The sequence below is a fragment of the Erinaceus europaeus genome, chromosome 6 (assembly GCF_950295315.1).
Source record: "Erinaceus europaeus chromosome 6, mEriEur2.1, whole genome shotgun sequence".
NCBI lineage: Eukaryota > Metazoa > Chordata > Mammalia > Eulipotyphla > Erinaceidae > Erinaceus > Erinaceus europaeus.
Window position 1 is genome coordinate 59806228 of NC_080167.1, and position 26183 is coordinate 59832410.

Here is a 26183-nt window from a genome sequence, read left to right on the forward strand (position 1 = left end):
ATAAAAATGTCAATCCACACTAACAAGAGACATCCAGATATATTATAGACTCACAACTTCTTTCTCTTAAATCTACAAGAAAACTAGTTCATAACCAAGTAACCTAGATGTAAACAATTAAAATAATTTTTTCCCAGCTCCAGTATCACTTTATTGAGGAAAATTATTTATAGGCATTTTGATGACACAAAGACACCTTTCCAAATTTCCCCTGAGATAGATATCAGTACATTTCATCCTCAACCAAACCATCATCTTCTTCTACCATAACGGCTTACGTCTCCAGCCTCCCCCAGTGTTCCCTCCCTTCCCTGCTCCAGGTTCCTATCTGCTGTGATAGACCACAGTCCACTGAGGCTTCACCTTGTATTGCCCTTTGCTTTATTCTTAGATGCCATCTAAGTGAGTCATCTGCTAGGTGTCCTCCTCCTACATGATTCTAGATTCCTCCATGTTGTAGCAAAGGAGAGGATGATGCTTCTACAGCTGTGTAGTATTCCATTATAGAATGTGCCACAACTTTAATGATTCACTTGTTGTTGGACATTTGGGTTGCTTCCAAATACTGGCTATTACAAATAGCACCACCACAAACGTAGGTGTGCATGGCTCTTTTTAGATAGGTGTGCTTGTGTTCCTTGGACAGATGCCTCAGACAGGAATTGATTAGTCATATGGTAGGCTGATTTTTATCTAATTTTAACTTTTTTTTTTTTTATCAGAGCACTGCTGAGGTCTGGTTTATGGTGGTACAGGGGAATTTGAACCAGATTACCTTGGAGCCTCACATGAAAGTCACTTGCATAACCGGTACTATCTCTTCTGCTAGTAGGTTGATTTTTAATGTTTTTAGGAATTGTTTTCCACAGGGGATGTAATAATTACGTTACCCATCAACAATGTTAAAAAGAGACCAGAGCACTGCTCAGGGGATTGAACTGGAACGGTAGAGCTTCAGTCTGAAAGTCTTTTGCATAGCCATTATGCTGTCTTTCCAGCTCTAGGCTGTGTTTCCTGATCTACCATGTTACTCTGTGACTTTTGGTGGGTGAATTCAGTCCATTGGTATTCCTTAAGTGAGATTATGTATTTAAGAGGGTTGATTGTCATTATATTATATGGGTGTTGAGTGTTTTTGAATTATTTTTTATTTTCCTTTTTGTTGCCCTTTAGAAGTTTTTTTTTTTTTTGGCTTGGTTTTTAAAAAATATTTATTTATTTTCCCTCTTGTTGCTCTTGTTTTTTCATTGTTGTTGTAGTTATTGTTGTTGTTAATTGATGTCATCATTGTTAGATAGGATAGAGACAAGTGGAGAGGGGGGAAGACAGAGAGGGTGAGAAAAAGATAGACACCTGCAGACCTGCTTCACCACTTGTGAGCTTGGTTTGTTTTTGTATGAGCCCATTTTGAAATTCCTATAGTGCAAGTTTAGTAGTAATAGATTCCCTTAGGTTTTGCTTTTCTAAGAAACTCTTTATTCCTCCACTCTGTCTAACTGAAAGTGTAGCAGGGCACAGTATCTTTGGTTGGAAGTCTCTCTCATTGAACATTATAAATATGTTCCCATTCTTTTCTGGGTTTTAGAGTTTCTGTAGAAAAATCTGGTGGTCCAGGAGGCGGTGCAGTGGATAAAGTATTGGACTCTCAAGTGTGAGGTCCTGAGTTCAATCCCTGGCAGCATGTGCATTTGAGTGGTATCTGGTTCATATTCTCTCTCTCTCTCTCTCAATCTGTTTCTATTCCTGCCTTCTTCCTGAATAAATAAATAAAGATTTCTTTTTTATAATCTGCTAGTAATCTTATGGGGCTTCCCTATAGGTGAATCTTTGTTTTTTCTCTTGCTGTCCTCGGGATCTTATCCTTAGTTTTTGCCATTTCAATTATAGTAAGTCTTGGTGTGTGATTACTTTGTGTGGCACTTTTTGCATGTTCTGGACTTGTGTATCTCCCCCTTAATCCAGCTGGGGGAAGTTCTCATCTACTATCTCATCCAGTGTAAGTTTGTCCCCAAATTAACTGGTTCCATAACATTTTATGGCACTGGTTGTACGTAACTTCTTTATTTTCCTAGGCCTGTGTGTATATATATTAAACTGGTAAAGAACCTCATGGTATGAATGATAAAAGAGATCCTCATTTTTTAAGCAGATGTTCTATTTGCTAAGTCACCTTCCTATTTATTTAAAAACAAATCTAAATAAACTTTACTTTGATTCCATAATAAAGTTATATAGACTAATAAAACTCTTTGGATGGATTTCACTGTCATTAGATCAATTCAGTGAGAAATCACTTGTTTACACCAGTTGATCAAATAAAATCATTAAGAATAACATGCAGTAGATGAATAAAAAAGAAATACCTTTTCTTTAAAAGTTTGTGGTTTATGAGCAAACAGAGACTACACTAAGGAAAAGAAAAAAATGATACTAAACAAAAGAATCTTAAGTATTCTCCATGAAAAAATATTTTTAGGAAAAAAAAATGACATGGTGTTGTGGTCTGGGAGGTAGCGCAGTGGATAAGCCATTGGGCTCTCAAGCATGAGGTCCCAAGTTCAATCCCCAGCAGCACATGTACCAGAGTAATGTCTAGTTCTTTCTCTCTCTCCTATCATTTCTCATGAATCAATCAATAAAATTTTAAAAAATGACACATTGCAATTTATGTAAACATACTCCCAGAATTTGAAAAGAAAGCTAAAATCTCAGGACTCCCTGATTAGGGCCCCAGCTGATGGGGTGGCCTGATAGTGACTAAAGAGTCATCGTTAAAGTATGCCAGTCTCTTGCCCTTACTCAGATTTTACAGACTTTGCTCTGATAAGGTTAGCATTGGAGTGAGTGAGAGAACTATAATAGGAAGTAGGTGAGGAGGGTATCTAAGTCTAAGTAGACACTAATTCATTAGGAACTTGATACTGACTCACTACAGACTATTGTGTATTTTTGCTTTCAGGTATATATTTTGCCCTAATTTATGGATACATGTGAACACATGCTCTATCTCATGGGACCTGGTCTATATCTAGGTTTTGGGACTTTGTTAGAAAGTGAAACTCCTGGAATGGAATTAGAGAATACTATGAAGGGAAAGGTCTCATCTGAGTAATGAGGGTGAAGGGTTGATATTCCATGCCTGACATCTCTGGACACAGTCTGAAGTGAAGCATGCTGATGTGGTGGTACTCGTTGCGTTGATTAGGTTGGAATCGGCGGATGCAATATCATTTGGTATGAATTGAGAGAGGCATGCAACATGGGTCTAGACCTCAAATCCCTCTCTCCATTGTTACTGGTCATTTCTATCGGGAACAACACAATAGACCCCTTTGTGGGTCCCCATAATACCTTGCCCTCAACCTGGATCAACAATGGTAGAGAATATTTCCCATCCTCCAAAGGGAGGATGGACAACATACTCTATGCTACACCTGAGTTTGGAATGTTCCTACTCATGACCACAGAATGTGAGCTCAGATCTACAGGGATGCAGAGGTCACATAGGCTCCTAAGCTGAATATGGGCCCCAGATCACATCAAATCAATGGGGTTTACAGTCAACAATATTTATACCCCTTTCCCATATTAGGGAACTACTCTCTTCCTTGATCCAGCTTTCTGGTCCTTTTTCTAGCCATGATATCATCTCCCCAGACAATAACCTGGATCCACCTGCATATCAGATTTCAGGCTCAGGGGAAAAAAGAAAAAGAAAAAAATACTAATACAGCCACAGGCCCTTTGGAATATAACTAAAATATGCCTACTAGCTATCTACAAAATGGAGGACCGCCCCCACAACTCTTCATCTGCACTATTCCAGCCTTTAGGTCCATGAATGGTCAACAATTTGTTTGGCTTTGTATATTAACTCTCTTTTCAACCACCAGGTTCCAGAAGCTAGCATGATGCCAACCAGACTTCCCTAGACAGACAACCCCACCAATATGTCCTGGAACTCTCTTCCCCAGAGCCCTTCCCCACTAGGGAAAGAGTATGGATTGACCTGTCAATGCCTATGTTTAGCAGGGAAGCAATTACAGAAGCCAGACCTTCTATCTTCTGCATCCCACAATGACCTTGGGTCCATACTCCCAGAGGGTTAAAGAATAGGAAAGCTATCAGGGGAGGGGATGGGATATAGAGTTCTGGTGGTAGGGATTGTGTGGAGTTGTGCCACAACACTGCCCTCTTATCCTATGGTTTAGTCATTGTTTCCTTTTTATGAAAAAAAAAAGCTGAAATGTAGAGAGATTAGATCTAGAGAGGTCAGGGTTGCAGAAACAGACAAGCTGATAGCTCTGGTGCAAAATGCTGGCCAAGAGTCTAATGCCTATGCCCAAAGGCATATTACTACCTCAGACTTGACTCTGACACTGAACATCAATACTGAAGTAGTTCTATGGTAGTGAGTTCTGATGGAAGTGTCATCTGCATAGTGTCTGTGATGCAGTAATGGCAGACAGGATGAGTGATATCATGGTAAAGGCTCTGTCTTCTGGGGCAAGATCCAAATCTGGGCAGTGTCAAGGCTCTAGTTAGGTGACCTGGTATTCAAGATTGACCTCTAAGACCAGTGCAATTAGAGAGAAATTCACTGCTAAAATCCAGGAAATGATATAAAGCAACACCATGTAGTCAGGGATAAGATGGTTGCCCTGAAAGTCAAGGGTGACTCTTCTGCTAACACTGAGGTGAAAATATACCTGGTCGGAACCTGGCATGAATCCTGTGGCTAAGAGTTCCTGAGAGGCGTAAAAATTGGCACGGATTTTAAATTTGTCTTCTTCTGATTTCTACAAAAATACAAGCCCTTCAGTTAAGTTGTATTAAAATACTGTGAGAGCCTCTGGGCATTAGCACACCTGGCGGAGCACACATGTTGTAATGTACAAGGACTTTGGTTCAAGGCCCTGGTTCCCACCTGCAGGGGGATAGCTTCATGAGTTGTTAATCAGGGCTGTAGTAGTCTCTCTGCCTCTCTCTCCCCTCTTCCCTCTCAAATTCTCTCTGTCTTAAGTGAAAAAAAAAAATAAGTGTTTTAAAAAAATATCTTGAACTCTACAAGTAAAATGCTATAGCCCCTCCAAAATAAAATAAAGAGATAAAATGTAAAACTCGTCAAGTTATTTTAACAAATAACATTTTCATTGGTGTGATACGTGTTGAATATTTTTTCTACTAAAATACCTCCACCCTACACATATTATAAGTAAAACCATCTTTCATTTGAATGCTAAATATGGTATTACTCAGATGTTCAATTTTGGTCACTGAGAAGCAGAATCTAAAGATGAGTTTACTTTGGTAGTAAATGAAATAAATCATCAATCTAAAAACAAAGCAAAGACCAATAAAAAATAAAACAAAACAAGTGATTTTAGTGCATGGTTTTACTTCTCTCCATAGCTTAAAGTTAATCATTCAAAGAACAAAGATCCGGTTTGATAAGGAAAAGTCTTTTGTGTCAACATAATCCTTCAGAATATAGTAACCACCCTTTGACAACCGCTGAAGCATGCACCTGTCCAGAATGGTCCTATCTCTGCGTGATCCCCTTGCTCCGCATGGTCACTCAGCAAGAACATCACTCTGCCTTTCCCCACCACTCTGCTGAACTATTAGCTGTCTGCTTTCTCAATCCAAGCCAAGGAGGAGAAGCATGACAGAGTGAACAGAACATATTCCTTTCTTCTCGGACACAGCTTATCTTAAACCTCATGAGCAATTCCATCAAATGAAAGGTCTGCACAGGAGTGAATCGCCCATCTTAGGAGAGACAGACATTCCCATCATCCTCCTAGCCTGTACTACTGTGCAACTGTCATAATCATTCTCTATTCTAGGGTAGCATTTTCAAAATTACTGTCTTGCAGGATGAATATTGTCATGATTGCAAAACCATGGCAAAAATATTACACCTAGAAATTTATTACTGAATGTTTAATGAGTAATACTGTAGAGATCTCATTGATTTTTTTTTTTTTTTTTTTTTTGCCATCAGGCTTATAGCTGGGGCTTGGTGACTGCATAATGATTCTATCACCCCTGATGACAACCTCCCCCCTCCCACCCTGTTCTTTTTTCTTTTCTGACAGTGATAGAAATAGAGACAGAATGGGGGGGCGGAGAGAGGGAGAGAAAGAGACACCTAAGCTTCCTCCTTAAAGGTGAGGGCCAGGGGCTTGAGCCTGGGTCCCATAGTATTGCGTATACTCTACCAGGTGCACTACTGCCCAGCCCCTGAAGTCTTTCATGTTGCACAGTCTTTTGTCTTGGGTGAACTTGAAGAATGGGAGCATGACTGACTTTACCCCATGTCCCACTTCCCACACAGAAGATTCCTGATGCTGTCTGCAGATCTGAGCAGCACCATATGTTCCCTCAGCACAGCCCAGGTTACCCGGGGAGGCCCAGAGTCTTCCAGAGAAGCATTTTCAGGGTGAAATCTTAATCTGCTAATTACCCCGGGAGAGGGAAAAAACCCGGAAATTCAATTTAACCTTGTTCTGTGAGACCTCCTTATTTGAAATGCTTTGTGGGTATCAAAAATAAACTTTAAACAAAACACTGTACAAATAAAAAATTTTATGTTGTGAAATCTTTCATAAGTGGAAAGCGGTCAGCAGAGGCCGTATCATGTTCTCCAGACTGGCTAAACACTCAGTTTATCACTGTGTACTCCGCTCCGGCAAACACGTGTGCCGTTCCCACCGAATGACACAGATTTCAGAAAATAAGTATGATTAATTAGATAAGTTAAATGACGGATGTAAAAAATTCCTGCAGCACACTCTCTTTACATGAAAGTAACATTATAAAACTCTTAAAGCCACTTGGGAGAAGTTTGGCATTTAAAATGCATTTGTATTTAAAATGCATTTGTAGAGAGAAAATGTATCTAAGTGAAAAACAGACAACTTGAGAAGGTGAAGGAGCATTTACATAAAAGGACTGCTGTCAACAAAAACAGATGTAATGACAATGACTAGAAAAATGCACTTTGCTTTAAGCCAAGTCAACTCCTATAATATGTGAACACAGCTTATGTGATCTGTCTCCTGCCCCCGTCCAATTTTTATTTTATCGTTACACATTAACTTCAGAGTCTCTTCAGCTGACCAAATGTACTGTTTCTTTGGCAAAGGCAAGATAGAAGTCATTCCAGTCAGAGGGAAAGACTGTGACACTAAGAGACAGACGCCTGCTGAAATGACACCCTTTGTCCATCTTTGTCTTCCCTCTGCGGTCCCTTTTCTGAGGATGACAACAGGCAATATTTTTGTTCCCTGGGGGCTGTGACTTAGGAAGCTCTATTTCTATCTGTAAATTGAAACCACAGCAAATATAGGATTTAGCTGCAGTGCTGGGCTTTCTATAGGGGCAGGGGCTGCTCCCCTGCTGCTGCCACCCCAAGATTGGAGGTTGGATTTCTCTATCCCTGTCACTGAGCAACCTTACAGTCATCCTGGTCAGTGTCGAAGTCTCAGACCACAGAGCCCTTGAGCATGACCTGACTTTCAGGCAGCTGATGGGGCTTCTGGAAGGAGGCACTGCCTTGGTCACTGGCTCAGAGTCCAAATTTTGGCAGGACCTCATGGTTGAGAATCCAGTGCTTTATCCACTGTGCCACCTCCTGGACTACAGCTGCTTATACTTTGTATCTCAATGCAAAGTGAGCTGCTTTCAAAGGAGATTGCACTTTCTCCACTCCTGGATTTTCCTTTCAGTGGAGTGCTCCCTGTCCTCTCTCTACTTGCTCCTCACTCCTGAGCTCTGAGCCTTCTGTCTGTGGGCTCTGTTGGCTTGAATGATCTCAAATGTTAAAGAAGCAGAATCTATGGCAAAAGCAGCAAGACCGGAACTGGAAGCAAGGAGACAGGAGAGCATGGAGAACGCAGTGCACACGTGGAGAGCATTTCTGGAAGTGCCCTGCAGTGGCTTTGAAACTTGCCCAAAGTCAACATGGAAAGGGAATTTTGACTCATCACACAATGCACAGCACCCACAGGGTAGACCACTGCAGCTCAACTACTCCCACAGCTCCATGCTGGAGAACGCCTGGCCCGCCGACATTATGGAGTGTACTGAGTGCGGCTCGGGCAGCTGCTTACTAATGGCGGCCCAATCCACCAACGTTGAGCAGACTGGCTCAGCACTGCCTCTTAACATGCTCTTTATGTCCCTTAATATGACCTGCCAAAGGTCCAGGAAAAACCACCCTTATTATTCAGTTGGAATGTGAAGTAGGACAGTGGTGTCTAATTCATGCACAAGTGTCTGTGATAATGTGGCTGCATCCAGTTGTCAACTCAGATTATGACATGAGCCAATATGGTGTGTCTGCATGGACTTCAGAGACTCCTCAGGAAGCTTTTGACAGACAACAGATGGTTGTGCTGCCCTAGAAATTATACATCCTAGAGAAGTCTATAAGTTTGATTTCTCTATCTTGCTAATTAATTAACAGAGCCAGGGCCTCACACACTGAGATGCCATTGTTCCTGGGCCATGTTTTGGCTTTCCCTCCAACCCGCCCACCATTTTGATAGAGATAGAGGGAGAGTGGGGCGAGGAAGTGACAAACCCTTTAGCACACATATCACCATACACAAGGACCTGGGTTTGAGCCCCCACTCCCCACTTGCAGGGAGAAGATTTCATGAGCCGTGAAGCAGGTTTGCAGGCATCTCTCTTTCTCTCCCCCTCTTTACTTCCCCTCCCCTCTCAATCTCTCTCTGTTAAAATAGAAAAGAGAAAAAATAGAAAGAGAAAAAAAAATGGAAGAAATGGCCACCAGAAGCGGTAGATTTGTAGTGCAGGCACAAACCGAGTGATAATAAACCTGGTGACAAAAGTAAAGAAAAGAAAAGAAACAACAAGGTCAACAAAAGAGAATAAATAAATAAAATAAAAATATAAAAAAAATTTAAAAAAAAAGAAAAGAAAAAAGAATGGAAGGAAGGTAGGAAGAAAGAAAGAGGGAGAGTCACTACAGCATTGGAGTTTTCTCCAGAGTTATAGCACCCCCCCCCCTTGTGGTACCTGGGTTCAACCCAAAGTTATGCCTCCTGTCCCTGTCTTGTTAATTTCATAGATATACACTAAGGCTTGGTGGCTAAGCTAAGTTAACAACCATGATGGTTGTTCCTCTTGGGAGTGGTAATAGGCCTAAGGAGTGTGTGGAGTAGCAGGTGGGTGGCTACCTTGTTGATGTGGGACTGGGGGTGGGCTGTGCTAAGGAAAGAGTTGTCCTTGTGTAGACAAAACTGTCACAGGGTAAGGTTATACAAACAGTTCTTACCACAGGCTTCTCTTCTGTTTTTTGAGATGGCTTTAGGCTCTTCAATTTTTGGAGCTTAGCAGACATTGAACTAATGGAGGAAGATTCTGGCCTTGGAACATCTGAAGCCTTGGCTGGAACTGCTGTGGCTATCATGGGCCAAGGGGATGCAGAGGGGACTTCTTTTGTCTTGGCTATTTTCGAAACCTGGAGTAGAAAGAATAAGCTTGGTTATTGTCATTTCCTTCTTCAGGTTGGGGTCCTTTTTTCCTCCCTTGAGCTGAAGTTACAGGACTGAATTTTTCAATCCCAAAGGGTCTGCTCTTACTCCCATCCCCACAATCTCCTCGAGCTTGATTTCCTCTGCAAACTGAATCTGTTTTCCATTCCTCTTCTTAATGCCTCGGCATTAAGAAAAGCATAGCTACAGATCAGTGTCTCCTGGGGGTTCTCTTTGTGGAATTTGAACTTTGTTTCTTATTTGTAAGAAAGTGGGAAATAGGAGGTGGGGGGAAGGGATGGGAATGTGAGCATCATTAAGCCTACAGATCATCTCACCAGGATGGCACCTGCCACTTTCCTGGTGCTGGACCTATTTCCTCAGCAGTTTACTCTTTTCAGTCATCATCTCAAGGGTCAGTCTCCTGCTCTCCCACTCATACTTCTTGCCTTACTTAAAAAAATAAATAAAAGTAGGCTTGAGTCCTCACTCCCCACCTGCAGGGGGAAAGCTTTATGAGTGGTGGAACAAGTCTGTAGGTGTCTCTCTTTCTATCTTCCTCTCCCTTCTCAATTTCTTTCTTGTCCTAGCTAATAAAAAAGACAGGGGGAAATGGTAAAAGGGACTGAGGCCAGAGTCTAGTGCATGTGCGATACCCTAAACAGCCTCTGAGGCCCAAGTTTTACTTTGTATTTTTATAGTCAGAAAGAGAGGCACATATACAACAGGGCACCACTCCAGCATCCATGGAGTTCCATCTTTGGTGTTGACCATCATGCTCCCATGTAGTGCCAGGGATGGAACCCAGGGCTTCATACATGAGAGGCATTTGGTCTCTCACTGAGCACCTCCACCCTCCAGCCCCCCTTGCCTCACTTTCAAGCTTTTCCTTTCTCAAATTCAAATGCTGGAAAGTGAAAGTCTTGGTGTGGTATGTGCAGATTCTTGAACTTAAGAAACCAAAATAAGAAACAGAACACAAGAAAGAAAAAACGATCAGATAGATGGGGTTAACAGTTAATGGTATTTATATACTTTCCTCAAATTTGGGAGCTACTCTCTGCCCTAATCCAGCTTTCTAGTCCTATTATCAACTCTGAAACCATCTTCCCAAATAATACTTGTGGTCCACCTGCATGTTGCTATTGGGCTCAGGCAAAAATTAATAAAGTCATGGGCCCCTTGGAATATACCTAAAACAGACTTTCTAACTTTTTTCCATGTGAAAACCCCCTTAGTTTTATCTGCTCTATTCCTACCTTTGGGTTCCTGTTTATTAAACAATTTTTCCTGCTTTATATCTTACTGCCTTTCAGCCACCAAATTGCAGACGCTACCATGACACCATCCTGACTTCCCTGGGCAGACAACCTCATGAATGTATACTAGAACCTTACCTCTCCAGAGCCCTACCCAACTAGGGAAAGACAGAAAAAGGCTGAGGGTGAGGACTGACCTGCCAATGCTCATGTCCAACAGAGAAGCAATTACAGAAGCCAGAACTCCCACCTTCTGCACCCCATAAAGAATTTTGGTTCATACTCCCAAAGGGATAAAGAATAGGGAAGTTTCCAGTGGAGGGGATGGACATGGAACTCTGTGGTGGGAACTGTATAGAATTGTACCCCTGTTATCTTACAATCTTGTCAATTATTATTAAATCACTAATAAAAAAATTAAAGAAAATCAGACACAAACCCTGATAGCTAGGTTGCCAAACTTCTTTTTCACTTCCATCTGCTCTTTCTGCTTAGCAACCTGGGAAGTTGAAGGCCCATACCATTTGTTATCATTTGCAAAGATTTAGAGAATTCTATATAAAATTTCCTTAAGCAATGGAAAAGTAGCATTTAAAACTATTAGGCCACTGAAACTATTAAGGAAATATGTTATAATATTGACTGTGAATTAGAAATGTAAACCAAGTAAAAGTCATTTACAAGAGAGTGAACAGAAATAGATGTAAATGCAAGTATTTAAACTCATTAGCATCAGATCATTTATTTATGCATAATAGAGATTACAGAAAAACATGCATTATTTGCTTATGTGATAATAATTGTTTTACATACAACTGTAAGAGTTATAAATTCCAGGGTTAGTAAGGTTTCTGGAGAGAGAGTTCAGATAACTGAACAGCCAAACATCAACAATGTAATAAAGTGACTGTTAGTTTAGTCAATTCCTTTTTTGAGGAATAAAAGGCAATTTATCAGAAATAAATGATTAATGCATACCTCTATAATATTAAAGTTAGTAATGTGAATTTATGAGTAATGCCAGCAATTATATTATTGGCTAATTTTATTATGAAGTTAAATAATGAAGAGAGATGCATCTAGTCATACATTTCACTGGCATCTGAACAACAACTACACCTGGTTTTCAATAGTTTTTTGGTTCTACTGAGACAGAAGAATTAAATAGCAATCAGGTCTGTCTCATGAAGTTTTCGTGTCAGGAATGATAGTTAAGTATTTATATTGATTTTTTAAACCAACCTCCTATTTCCTTGATTCTACCTTTGTGCAGATTTCTAATGCACTGACTTTAACTGTAAGTTTGATACCTGATCAGTCTTTTGTAATCATTTTTCCAATTTTCTTTTTAAAATATTTTTTAAAATTTATTTATTTCCTTTTGTTGCCCTTATTATTTTATTGTTGTAGGATAGGACAGAGAGAAATGGAGAGAGGAGGGGAAGACAGAGAGGGGGAGAGAAAGACAGACACCTGCAGACCTGCTTCACCGCCTGTGAAGCGACTCCCCTGCAGGTGGGGAGCCAGGGGCTTGAACTGGGATCTTTGCCAGTCTTTGTGCTTTGTACCACCTGTGCTTAACCCGCTACTCTACCGCCAGGCTCCCCATTTTTCCAATTTTCTCAAGTGAAAGCTTAGATCATTGAATTTGGAGTTTTTCTTAATTTCTTTTTCTTTCCTTCTTCCTTTTAAAAATTGATTTACTTTTTTGTTGCTACCAGGGTTATTGCTGGGACTTAGTGCTGGCACTACAAATCCACTCCTCCCAATAGCCATTTTTTCCTTTTTTTTTTCCTTCCTAGCTTATTTGATAGGATAGAGATTGAGATGGAAGAGAAAATAGGGGAGAGAAAGACACCTGCCACACCACTTGTGAAGACCCCCACCCCCACTGCAGGTGGGAAGCGAGGACTAGAACCCAGGTCCTTATGCTGGGTAATGTGCACACTTAACTGGATACACCAACAGCCCCCCCCAATATTTTTAATTTTGACTATATCCCCTTAGGGATATTCTAATATACCCTTTTGGAGCTAGAAATATTCTTTCAAGTACTGCTTTAGCCTCATCACACACATTTAAAAAATGTTTTCACTTCATTATCTTTACTTGCAGTAGATTTTATAAAGACTCTTTTACTGTTTAACTTGCGCAGGTGAGAGAGTTACATATGAGGAAGAAGGCACCTGAGAGAGGAGCCTGGGTATCCCTCCACCACCTGTGACGCTGGGGCCTGAGCCTCCTGCAAGCCAGTCGACTGGCTGGCTGAGCCCTTTCTTCAGCCGCAAGTTCAACTGCTTTTACCATTTGCCTTGTAATCCTTGTCGTTGATGACACAGTCCTGCTAGTAAATGTTTCCTTTAGATCTTTGTAGATCTCTATTTTTTCATTGATTAAGTCTGGCTTAGTTGCACTGTGACAGAACAACTTGAAGTACAGATCTCACACCCAAATCCAGTTCTCGAGTTTCCTTTGGTTCAGTGTATTTAGTTTCTAAGGAGACAAGTTATGTCACCATGTACAGCCCAAAATACCATAGTTCAACATAGGATGACTATTTGAGACCTTGCTCTTCTAAAAAAAAAAAAAGAAAGAGAGAAAGAAAAGAAAAGGAAAGGAAAGAAAGTTTGGGTTGGGGGATTCATAGCAAATTTGGATTTCAACTAGCCCCATGTTGACAGTTCCTCGAGGCAATCTATAGAAGGGAAGAGAAATACTTGCCAATATTACATATGTAAAAGCATAAATCCTAAACAACTCATGCAACTCAGTAGGCAAAAAAAGAAAAAAAATTTAGAGGTAATTATCAAAGAAATACAAACCAAAGGGAGTTGGGCAGTAGCGCAGCGGGTTAAGCACAGGTGCTGCAAAGCGCAAGCACTGGCATAAGGATTCTGGTTTGAGCCCCCAGCTCCCCACCTACAGGGGAGTCACTTCAAGGGCAGTGAAGCAGGTCTGCAGGTGTCTATCTTTCTCTCCTGCTCTCTGTCTTCCCCTCCTCTCTCCATTTCTCTCTGTCCTATCCAACAATAATGACATCAATTATAACAATAAAACAAGGGCAACAAAAGGGAATAAATAAATAAATAAACAGAAATACAAACCAAAATCTTCAAGAGATATGACTTCACATCAGATAGAATGACTTATCAATAAGACAAGAGATGGGGAGTCGGGTGGTAGCGCAGTAGGTTAAGGGCAGGTGGTGCAAAGCTCAAGGAACAGTGTAAGGATCCTGGTTCGAGCCCCCGGCTTCCCACCTGCAGGGGAGTCACTTCACAAGTGGTGAAGCAGGTCTGTAGGTGTCTATCTTTCTCTCCCCCACTCTGTCTTCCCCTCCTCTCTCCATTTCTCTCTGTCTTATCCAACAATGACAACAGCAATAATAACTACAACAATAAAACAATAAGGGCAACAAAAGGGAATAAATAAATAATTATTTAAAAAAAGACAAAAGAAGATATGTTTGAACACGGATGTGGAGAGGAAAAAAAAGCACACTTGGACACCTTTGGTGGGGTGCAAATTACATGGGTCCTTGTTCATAGTGCTATGTGCACTTAACCAGTGTGTCAGAGCCTGGCCCCCTAATAGGGCAGGCTCTTAATAGGCAGAAAAAATAGTATCTATTGTACAGTAATACACAAAGATGGGAAAAAAGCCCCTCAATGAGAACATTTTTTAATTTTTACAATATGACTTTGGTTCAATCCACTCCTCTATCTGGGTATAATTACAAGTCTTCATTTCCGGGGTGGGTGGGGATGGGGGGAAGCACTATAGCAACAAGCAAGGAAAGGTCAAATAGCCACCAAGCCAGCCTCTCGCCTAGTGAACAGCAGAAAGCCTTGGTGGGAGGAGGGTTACCCAACAGTGATCTTCCTGCACCCAAAGAAAGCCTTGGGGGAACAATGGGCACAAGAAGAACCTTAAGCACACTATGTCTGCTGTATGCATGAACCCCCAAATTCGCCAAGCCTGCCGAGGGCTCTTGTGCAGTTTTGGGATTTGTGCCACAAGTTTTTGCTGCTTGGCAACAAGGCTGTGGATCCAACTTCTGAACAACAAAATACAAAGTGATTGGTTCCCCCTGGGCAATACAATAGCACCGGTTAACCACTTACAGTTCAAATAAATAGACCAAGTCATTCACATCCTACAGGATCTATTCACAGCATAAGGTACAAACTCACTGATTAAGCAGCTTGGTTTCTTCTATAATTCTGTAACAAACTGACAATGATAACATTTTTTTCTTTCTACAAAACACACTTGGTACTAATGGTATTGTGTAGATTTAGCTGTTTTCTGAAGTAACTCCAGGACTTTGGAGGAATGACAGGAGAGGGCTGGTGCAGGGCAGAAGAAATTGACTGGGTTCACCCTCCAAAATGGACATGATTTTTATATGCTGGGTATTTAAAAGTAGAAGCTTCAAAAGAACATATTTACTAACACATAGTTACTGTGAATAGCTGACCATAGTGGTTTTCCTTGCCTGCATTCCCCAGTTGGTTTCATAGAAGGCTTTATTGTAATCCAGGAGCATTGTTCTGCATTAATTTCTATGACAAGGAACCCAAAACACATGGTGCTGAGAGTAACAAAACAGAGTTAGGGGAACAGTCATGACTTGGCACAAAGTGTGACAAGCTGTTAAAAAGGGAATGTTTCAATATCTGAAGTAGTGTTGATTTCCTATAAACAACCTTTTCTCTTCTAAACAGTATCATATTCTTTTCAAGCACATTTAGAACGTAAGTCAAGCTGTGTTTTATTTTTGATGATAAAAAACACAGTCAGTTTACAGTAACAAAGACATAGTAGTGGTGACCAGTTGAAAGCCAAAATACAGCACCATGAGCTGGGCAGGGGGTGTGGTGGGGGGGCCGTCTAGGGGTGGGCAGTCAACAGATAAAATAAAAGACCAGCCGTCTGGAAAGTTCTCTTAAAAGGACATAAAAAGGCAGTGTTTTCTTATGAGACTGACACAGAATGCCAAAATATCTAGCTGGGCTCTTTTTCTGTTGTCACTTATGCTAATTTGTAACTAAAAATAGCAAATTCTTCAAAATATTAGGCTCTGATTTTTTTAAATATCCATAATAAAATTAAAAGTATTATACACTTGATAATGCTATACTACTACTTACATAAGACTCTTCTACACAATAAGTGTATTTATTATAATACTATTCAAATTGTTTTCTTCCAAATGATTGTCTTACATATTTATAATTTTTCATATACTTAGATTACTAATAAAGTAAAAATGGATACTTTGTAGTAAATGGTTACAGATAAAGTTCATAAAATTTCTGTGAAACAAACTGCGAAATCCAAATATTTTAGGAAAGTATGTAAATCACCCTACCATTTCTTGAACTAATGCTTTTTCAGTTTCAAGCTCACTTATCAGCCTGTCTCTGCCATCCATTAGCTGAAAGAGAAGAACACAAAATTTTGATTAGAAGACATCTGAACTTCCTCCTCAATAGTAGTGAAAAGCATTTTTATTTGAAATATGAGGAAAATTGACTCTAGTATGATCAAAAGAAATACCGGATACACACTGTCATCAATAATGTTATTATACTTTTACTATTCAAGCAAAGCAAAATATATACTGTAAGAGCTAAGTGACTCCCAGGGTTCCTCTCTCACCATACCCCAAAATGTTACATCAGCACCTAGCAAAGCAAGCCCTAGTCTACATGAAGATCGAGCTCATTTGACTGTTCATGTGATCTATTCTCCTATTTTAGGCTTTGTGCTATATGCATATAAAGCCAAATCTAAACCAGCTGAAAGTGATCATCAAACGCATCTATTGCAGGGTCACCATCTCATATGATCAGCCTAGGGTTTTAAGAGAGTTTAAACAGATCAGATTCTGTGTGTGACAGAAATAGTATACACTGATAAAACCCAACCTTTGGTTTTAACATCCATTCAGTTCAATTAATTTATACATTCATTGGTTTCATAAACATGTGTAGCACACCTTTTAGGTATCAGTCATTATGCTCAGTTATGAAGATATAAAAAGGATATAGAACAGAACCCTTTCTCTGGATCCATCCTACAGTAGCCAGAAAGCACCGAAAAAAAAAAAAAAAGGAAAAGAAAGAAAGATGACTACAGTACATAGTAAAAATGTTGATTTAAATTTTAGGTAGTTGAAAAGCATACCAATCCACATAACACAGTCTTCATATTTATAGCAAAATAATCTATCCCTGTGCTAATCCCATAAGAGAAATAACATTTGACAAAGGTCTTGAAGGATGTAGAAGTTCAACAAATTGAACAAGGGAATGAGGGAAGTGTAGACAAAAATAGCAAGCGACCACAGAGAAGCATGGACCAGTGGAAGAAATGGAAACAGTTTGGCGTTGGGGGCCACAGGGAACACAGACAGGATGGCAGGAAGTGAAGAGAGAAGAAAGAGGATTCTGGGTAATATGAGGACACTGCTTACTACAGTTAGCAATGGAAGGCAGAATGATGACAGAAAGAGCACAGGGGTTGGCTTAGATCAAACCTCTCTCTACCCCTGTACTACTAGCTGTATGAATAAGTTGTTTCTATGTTTCTTTAAGTTTTATTTTAGTTTTTATAAGGATGTTATTTACTTATTTATGAGAGAGAAGAGAGGAGAGATAGGAGAGAGGAGAGAGAGAGAAAGAGAGAGAGAGGAGAAAGAGAGAGAGAGGAGAAGGGAACAGAGTATCTGGTTCATGTACTCTGGTACATGTGCTGCTAGAGATTGAACTAGGGACCTCATGCTTTAGAGTCCAAACTTTACCCACTGTGCCACCTCCTGAGCCACAGGTGTGTCTGCTTGTTTTCCACCAGGGCTATCAATGTCTTCCTTGTGGTTCTACCATTCCCCTTTTTTTCTTTTGATAGAGGGTAGGGATGGAGAGGGAGGGAGGGAGGGAGAGGGAGAGAGACCTGCAGCACTATTGCAGGGCTTGTGAAGCTTCCCTCCTGCAAGTGGGGGCAGGGCTTGAACCTGGGTCCTCTTGCACAGTCATACATGTGCCCATCAGCTGTATCACTACCCAATACCAAGCTTTAGCTTTCTTATCTGTTGCTTTTGAGAGCTATCCACCCTAGCTTCTTTCTCTCCTTTACCTCTCCTGACTTCAACCTAACTAATAGCCCCAGCTTTCACAGCCTAAAATCATCACTGAATTCATCTTCCTCTTCCTCCCTAGGGTCATTGTCCTTGTTCTGTTTCAGGACTTTATAGCTTCTATAAGTTTACCCAAGCAATCATTTAATTGCTTTTGTTGACTCCCATCCCCCCTTAATTTAATGTCCCTCTTTTCTTAGACAGAGATAGGGAGTCAGAGGGACCAGAGTACTGTTCAGCTCTGGCTTACGATGGTGCTGGGGACTGAGCCTAGGACCTCTTGGCTTCAGGCATGGAAGTCTGGTGTACAACTGTTGAGTTCTCTGTCTAATGCCATTCATTCCATTTATAGAAGTCAAATCTGGCCTGCCTCAGTGTTCAAGGATCCTCAGAGCACTCAGGAGGTAACTTCAACCTCTGCTGGTAAAGAATGAGCTTCTATAGTATGTGCTGCCTGCAACCACCCCTCGCTGCTCTCACTGTCATCCTGCTGGAGCACATCATATGGGCTTCTCTTTCTCTTGTTTCTCCCCCTTTCCACATCCCTCTCATCCTTTCTTGGCAATCCCTACCCTCTCTTCCAGGGATCAGTATCCTTGTTCAGCCTCCCCTGGTTCTTACAGTCCAGGCTGGGCCTCCCCCCTTACCTCCACAGTCTCTACGCCTCCTGGTCTCACCCACCCAGGGTGCAATCTCTGACTTTTGTTCTGTCTCCCTCCCAGCAGAAATTCAGAAGGTAGCTGCAGCTGGAATATGAACCCTGCTCTTTTTAGGTTTTTAGAATTAAAACATAAAAGCTACTAAACACTTTATCTGAGACTGCTTGGTACAGATAGGTGGCAAGAGGTCAGCCTACCTGAGTTCAGTCCCACATTCAACTTGTTTATAATCTCATCCAGGCCTAAAAATGGGAGCATGTGGCTTCTGAAAATGCCTCCTCCATTATTCTCTTTTTCCATCTTGCAGACTTCTTTCTCCTCCTGCCCCACTCTTAACTCTTACCACATACTCTCCCCCCACCCCACCCGATTCCCGAGTCACACTCCAGCTGCACTAAATAAGTGTCACAAGTGCAGCCCACACTCTGCACCTAGACCTTCCACCCTCTTATGCACCTAGAAAATCAGCTCGAGTAAAGGAAGTGATGTAAGCACGTGGCTGTTGGTGAGGTCTTTCTAGAGCCTTCCAGGTCAAGTATTTCTCCTCTGTGTATATACTCCTATCATAGTCCCATGACACTTCCCCGTGGATTTTTGTCTCTTCTTCTAGATTGATTTTCCACAGCAGAGGCAACTATATGTTTATACACAAACCACAGACAGGTGACTGCCAGAGTATTTCAGCAGTAAAGTACCTGGCACCACAAGGCACCTAATCAACACTTCTGGATTAATTTAGAGCACGAAGGATACTTGGATATTGGAACTAAGTCACTATTAGCTCCCATTTATCCAGCAACTCCCACTCTACTTTCCAGCTGTCAGAGAACTTTTCCTGGAAGATCTTATTCTGTCTGCAGTCAGTCTGTGAAAAGCAGGAGGAAGGAAGGGGACAGACTGGCTTAAGGCTCCATGATGGCAGAAACAGCAGAGGAGCACAGGGTTCTAGATTCTTTCTGCTTCATATTCAACTGTACCCACAGACAGAATCTATGTGGGAATCCGGTGCATAAAGGAACAAAAAGAGAGAGACAAAAAAAAAAGAGAGAGACTAGGGAGTCTGCTAATTTCATCCAGAACAGATCTACTGGATAAAGATAAAATTCAAATCATATGCCAATAATTTTTATTTTTGTTGCCCTTGTTTTTATTGTTGTTGTAGTTATAATTGTTGTTGTTATTGATGTCATTGTTGTTAGATAGGACAGAGAGAAATGGAGAGAGAGGGGAAGACAGAGAGGGGGAGAGAAAGATAGACACCTGCAGACCTGCTGCGCTGTCAGTGAAGTGACACCCCTGCAGGTGGGGAACCAGGGGCTCAAACTGGGATCCTTACACTGGTCCTTGCACTTCGCGCTGTGTGTGCTTAATCCGCTGTGCTACCACCTGACTCTCTACAGTAATTTTTTTAAGAACAGTAAGCTAATGAAATTTATTTGAGAGGGGACGGGATAAAGAATTCTGGTGGTAGGAACTGTGTGGAATTGTACCCTTCTTATCCTATGGTCTTGTCAGTCCATTTTATAAATAAAAATTATAAAAATTAAAATTATTTGAATGATATGTTTCATTTATTTTAATGCATATGTAAAATATCATTTTAATATGTGAACATGAATACCAAAAATTATTAGTGATTTATGTCACAATGTTATTTGAATTTTTGAAATGCAGAGTATTTTAAAAATATTTTATTTATTTGGGGGGTTGGGCAGTAGTACAGCAGGTTAAGCAAACATGGTGCAAAGTGCAAGGACCAGCATAAGGATCCCGGTTCAAGCCCCGGGGTCCCCACCTGCAGGGGGGTGTTTCATGCTTCACAGGTGGTGAAGCAGGTCTGTAGGTGTCTATCTTTCTCTGTCTTCCCCTCCTCTCTCCATTTCTCTCTGTCCTATCCAACAACAAGAACATCAATACCAACAACAATAACCACCACAACAACAATGATTAAAAAAAATATAAGGGCAACAAAGGGGGAAAAAAAGCCTCCAAGAGCAGTGGATTCGTAGTTCAGGTACTGAGCCCCAGCAATAACCCTAGTAGCAAAAAAAAACAACAACAACAACAACAAATTTTATTTATTATTTATTGGATAGAGACAGAGAGAAATTAAGAGGGAAGGGAGAGAGAGAGGATCAGAGACACCTGCAACACTTCTTCACCACAGAGCCTTGCATGTGGGGAGGTGTGTGGGTCTGAACCCTGGCAGCACATGGAGACATCACAGTACCAGGGGAAGCTTTAGGAATTGTGAAGCAGTGTTGTGATGTTTCTCCCTTGCTCCCTCTCTTTGAAATAAAAAGACTGTAAGTGGGGGCCTGGGTGGTAGCACACCTGGTTAATCACACGTAGTACTATGCAGAAGGATGTACATAAGGACCTGGGTTTAAGCCCCTGCTCCCCTCCTACAGTGGGCCTCTTCTCTAGTGCTGAAGCAGGTCTTCAGGTATCTATTTTTCACTCTCCCTATCTTCTCCTCCCCTCTCAATTTCTCTCTGTCTTATCAAATAACATGGAGAGATAAAAGGAAGGAAGGAAGGAAGGAAGGAAGGAAGGAAGGAAGGAAGGAAGGAAGGAAGGAAAGAAGGAAGGAAGGGCCCCCAGGAGCAGTGAATTTATGGTCCCTGCACTGAGCCCTAGTGATAACCCTGGAGGCAAAACCAAAAACAAAACAAAAGGACTGTAAGCCAGCCTGGGAGTGACCGAAACAAACACACAGGAGACCCCAGCCGTGAGTACACAAGAATTCCCTGTTCAAAACATAGACTGTTAAATAACCCAAGTGTGGCTCCTTCATATGTCATCAGGCTACTCCTTAATAATTTTCCACAAGCTCCCTTCTGGACTCCCTGTGCCCTATCTCTTCTCATCAACAAAACAGATACTTAAATTATTCCAAAGAAAAGTAGTGTCTGCACATGGACACACTCTCAGGCAGAATCCTTCCTTATCACTAGAAAAGTCGCATACATGACTTGATGATGTAAGTCATATTTGATCACGTAAGTCATACAACCTGACGTGGCTCTATAAAGCTGCCCTATCACCCACCTACATAAAGGGAGGAATTAAATCCAGAGATTGACTCTACATCACAAGACAAGCAGGGCCCAGTGTTATTTCACCAATTATGCTGATGTTTCAATTTAAAAGAGTCATTCATCAATGTAAAAAAAAAAGTTTCAGTACCCTTTGAATAGTTATTTGATCCTTTTCTGTCCTGTCTCTCAGATGTATAAGTTCATATTCTGTAAACAAAAGGAGAGAGAGACCAACCATGAAATTACAAGCTTATGCGGACGTATTCAAACTGCTGGCTTCAGGGCAGGCTGTACACCGCTGGCAGGGCTGGTGGACGCAAGTCCTAGCAAGACTGTGACCTTCACAACTGCCCTTGACATTCACAGCCTTCTTCCTGCTGTTCAGATGGCTGGTCCGATAGGGATTGAGAACTAAGTTCAAGATCCAAGTGTGGGTGACGGCTAAGAGCTTTTCATCAGCATGAGCAGTGGACATTTTTGCTCTTAGTTGCAACCAACACAAAGTACTTTAGCAGGTGGCACTTTATGACTCAGGAAGAATGATCCCAACCTGAGAAAGCTTCATTATGTCACACTGAGAAACCAAACTGACAGTGTGTACATTTGGATCCAAGCTTACTGCAATCTATCTGATGTAGTCAGTGGCTTGCATTAAATTCTTACTGCTGGCTAATGCTTTGCCTTTCACATTGTTGATTAAAGGCAATATTGTTTTTTTAAAGATTTTATTTAATTTTATTAATGTATTTAATTTGTTTTTTTAAGATTTTATTTTATAGGAAGATAGGAGAGAAAGAACCGGACATCACTCTGTCACATGTGCTTCTGGGGCTCGAACTCGGGACCTCATTCTTGAGAGTCCAAAGCTTTATCACTGCGCCACCTCCCGGACCACATAAAGGCAATATTGTTTAATTCACATAACTAAAGAGTAACTGTGAAAGAAATTTAAAGCAATCTTACTTTGGTGAGGTAAAAATAACTTTTACCCCTGTTTATGGTGTATAAAAATGAGGCAGAATGCATATAAATCAAAATTTGCACTTGAAATCTGTAATCTGTATGAAAGATTGAAGAGAATAGATAATGTGCATAAGTAGCAGCTTATTTTCCTGAAGGGCTAGCCCTGTTTCTCCATGAAGCACATTCTCACATACATGTATACACATCTTAGTACTAAAAACTCTAAAGAATCATTATAGCAGATGAGACAAGAACCATCAAAATACAGTTTATAATGTCTATAAGTGAAACAGCAGTATTAGCACATTGCTTTCAAAGCTCAGTGCTTGGTTTATGTTTTTAACATGTGTTAAAGTGGCTCAGGAGGGCAGGGGAGATAGCATAAAAATCTTTCATTTCTGAGGCACCAAAGCTCCCAGGTTCAATCCCCAGCACCACCACGAGCTAGACCCGACAGGTACGCTGAAATTAATTAATTAGCTCAGGAGTGGAAGCACCCACACACGTCCCAAGCAGGAGTGTCATTTTAAATACAAATCAAAGATGGCCATCAAATTGATCCATTACAAGTAAATAATTAGACAAGTATGTGCTTGGAAAAGAGTAACACAGCCTCAAATTTCATGAAGTCCCCACTGTAAAGACTGATCTCAAAAATCTCAAAAAAAAAAAAAATGAAAAAGACTTTAAAATGTTACCTAGTTCTGAATTTTCTTTCAAATTGAGTTGGATTTCGTCTTCAAGTCCTGAGATTGTTAGAAGCAGTTTCTCATTTTCCAGTCTGTAGTCAGAAGCTACCTTTTCTACATTTCCTTTGGCAGTACTGAGATCAAAAGAATCCTGCTGGAGAAGAGTTCCATATTTCTAAGCAGGGGAATCAAGGATTTTAATATGCAACACCAGATACAGACGAGCTATCATATAATTTTCTGAATTCTATTACACACTTATAATATGAATAGCAAAAAAGGAAGGAGACTAAATGGAGCTGGCTGGAAGAAAGCCTGCAGTACATTCTGTACAAAGACCACAGCCCATGGGGACATTTTATTGACAAGAATAATGCATATCATTCTGTTTGTGTGCCCTCATCATTCAGGTCAATTCATTATGGAGCCTGTGTCCGGGGAGGCAGCTGGGGCCCCTCCACCCACACTTCCCTCTGTGTGCACTCAAGTCTCTGGCCTCGTAACTAGGCAGGCTGGGGAGACTGTGGCCGGGCAGCACCAGGGGGTAGCTGAGTGCAAGGCGAAGGAGGGGGGCTTGTTGCCTTTGTGGCATTTCCCAGTGTCAGCACTGCCAATGTCAGGAGGAGCACATCACATGTCAAAGTGGTGACGTTTTCAGGCTGGGAGCCGCATGGAGTCCATCAGGCACACGGATATGCACACAGTTGGTTTTCTGCTCAGTGGAGGAGCCACCCAGAGGCAATTCATATTCTGAACATTAACATGGCTTTGCATGCCTGTCACACGGGGGCTGTGCAGACGCTGAACACTATTGAAGACTTGGGTTTAAATCTCTATGCAAACAGTGATTACCTTGTAAGAAGGTTTCAGGATAACTTCCAACAAAAGACTTTAAAGTTATAGTTTTAGGAAAGCAAACTCATTTACATTTTTATTATGTGTGTCTTTTGTTTAAATCTTGCCATGTCCATTATGGGAGAGGGTTTTTTTTTTTTTTTTAATGCAATAGAAGCTTATTGGAGCAGTGACTCTTCCTTTCTTTTTGTCTGCTTCAAAGCTGTTGAAAACATCTGAATATGCAAAACTTATGGCTGTCTAGATTTTACTGCCACACATTAATAAAAATTAAGATGTAATGGATTGGGGAAGTTGGTGCTAAACTTTGTACTTAATGGGGTAAAATGTTAAGCTGATTGTGTAATTTCATAATATTAAAAATATGCTTGCAAGCAGTGATATTAAAATGCTGAGAGATGGCTCTGCCTTGTTTTAAAATTAATATAGATAGTAGACATACTTTTTGCACTTTAAGGTACTCTTTGGGTGAACTATATAATTGCTCTCTCTGTAACACTGACATAATTGCAAATATACAAGAATAAACTTCCCCTCAAAAAAACAAAATCATTCACACAGATATGCTGGTATCCCTTTGGAATTTCCTTTGACTTACCTCTAGAGATAGCTGTAAGTAAATTAAAGTGCTGTCTTCTGTGATCATAGTGAGTCAAAGAAAAATAAGTGATAACAATGTTTTATAGTGTATTCTTAACTACTTAAAGGCAAGTAACTTACTAATAAAGTGTTATATCAGAATTACTTTTTAAAACAATATTATTTTTGTAGTAAACACAATGCAGTTCTTCAGAATTCTGTTCACCACTCCATTTAAATTATTTGAGCCCACTGCTCTCTTAAACGAGTGAATAAACTAAAAGTTAATAAATAACATTGTTTTGCCACCAGGGTTATTGCTGTGGCTCAGTGCCTGCACTACGTAAATCCACTGCTCCTGGTGGGCATTTTTATCAATTTTTCATTTTCTTTCTTTCTCTTTTTTGAACAGGACAGAGAGAAACTGAGAGGGAGAGAGAGAGAGGGAGGGGAAGAGAAAGATAAGACACCTGCAGACCTGCTTCACCCATAATGAAGGTGGGGGGCTGGGGCTTGAACCCGGGTCCTTAACGCATGGTGATATGTGTACTTAACCTGGTGTGCCACTGCCCAGCCCCCAAACACTGTTTTCTTAACAAAGGACTCCAATTCGTTAATTTCTTGTTTTATTTGAGGCCACCAGAGCATGTATTTATAAAATGAAAAGACATTTAAAAATAAATAGTATTTGCCTTAACAGACCTATGTCTATGTCTAATAGTTGAAGAACATGAAGACCTAAAATGAATTACATAAATAGTGACATCATAAACTAAACAAACTATTGAATTAATCAGATAAAGTGTAAAATTTCTAAGTCATGTTAGTTCAAAATATAGGTGTATTTTCAAGTATACATTCAGGAAGCAAGGAAAACATTCAACTCCAAGGCATTTCCTCCTCTCCGTGCCTGATAGGCCTGAGTCAGAGTAGCCTTTAGCTCTGTCCCCACCATCTGTCAGCTGAGGGAACTGCAAGTAATTAACTATGCAGTCTCCCTCAGCAATGAGGACACTCATTAGCAAAACGAACAAAGGGATAGTTCTGGGCTGCTACTGTCATCTGTTATACTGCGAGTGGCAGATTTTGTGGTGGTGTTCTTTTTACCATCTGCCCATTAACACTAGCTTTGGCTTACTTAGATCATGCAACTTCTTTAAAATCAACTGTGTTCATAAAATCAGGTTTAGAAGGTGGTTAATCTGATGTCACTGTTTAATGACACACTATGGTCTAAAACAGGCTGTCAGTGATTCATGACCATTTTAGAGTTTTCAATTCATAAAGTTAACTTGCCCAATTAACGTTTTATCATCTTGAGGATAACTAGGGCTTTAGGCTTTAGGAGGTGGCGTAGGCATGATTCTTCTTGGGGGACACTTATAAAAGGTGTAATACCCGTTTTTGGTTTCAGAACCCCAAGCTGATCTTGAGAGACTCAATTTTTGAAACAATGTTTCTTGAGGCTTGCTACTCGAAGTATGGACTTCA

At 40.7% G+C, this 26183-nt stretch overlaps 1 protein-coding gene across 2 annotated transcripts in view; it reads right to left on the reverse strand.

Moving 5' to 3' along the window:
* C6H10orf67 (chromosome 6 C10orf67 homolog) overlaps window positions 1-26183 on the reverse strand; it is a 105466-nt gene that overhangs the window by 36322 nt on the left and 42961 nt on the right. Inside the window, exons 6-10 of one of the 2 annotated variants that reach the window (XM_060192641.1) lie at window positions 23268-23409; window positions 21755-21813; window positions 16140-16205; window positions 11205-11264; window positions 9308-9493 (exon numbers count right to left, since the gene is read on the reverse strand). In XM_060192641.1, coding sequence (XP_060048624.1) covers window positions 9308-9493; window positions 11205-11264; window positions 16140-16205; window positions 21755-21813; window positions 23268-23409 — 513 coding nt within the window. Of the gene's footprint in view, window positions 1-9307; window positions 9494-11204; window positions 11265-16139; window positions 16206-21754; window positions 21814-23267; window positions 23413-26183 lie in introns of both variants that reach the window. The other variant, XM_060192640.1, reaches the window with a different exon arrangement.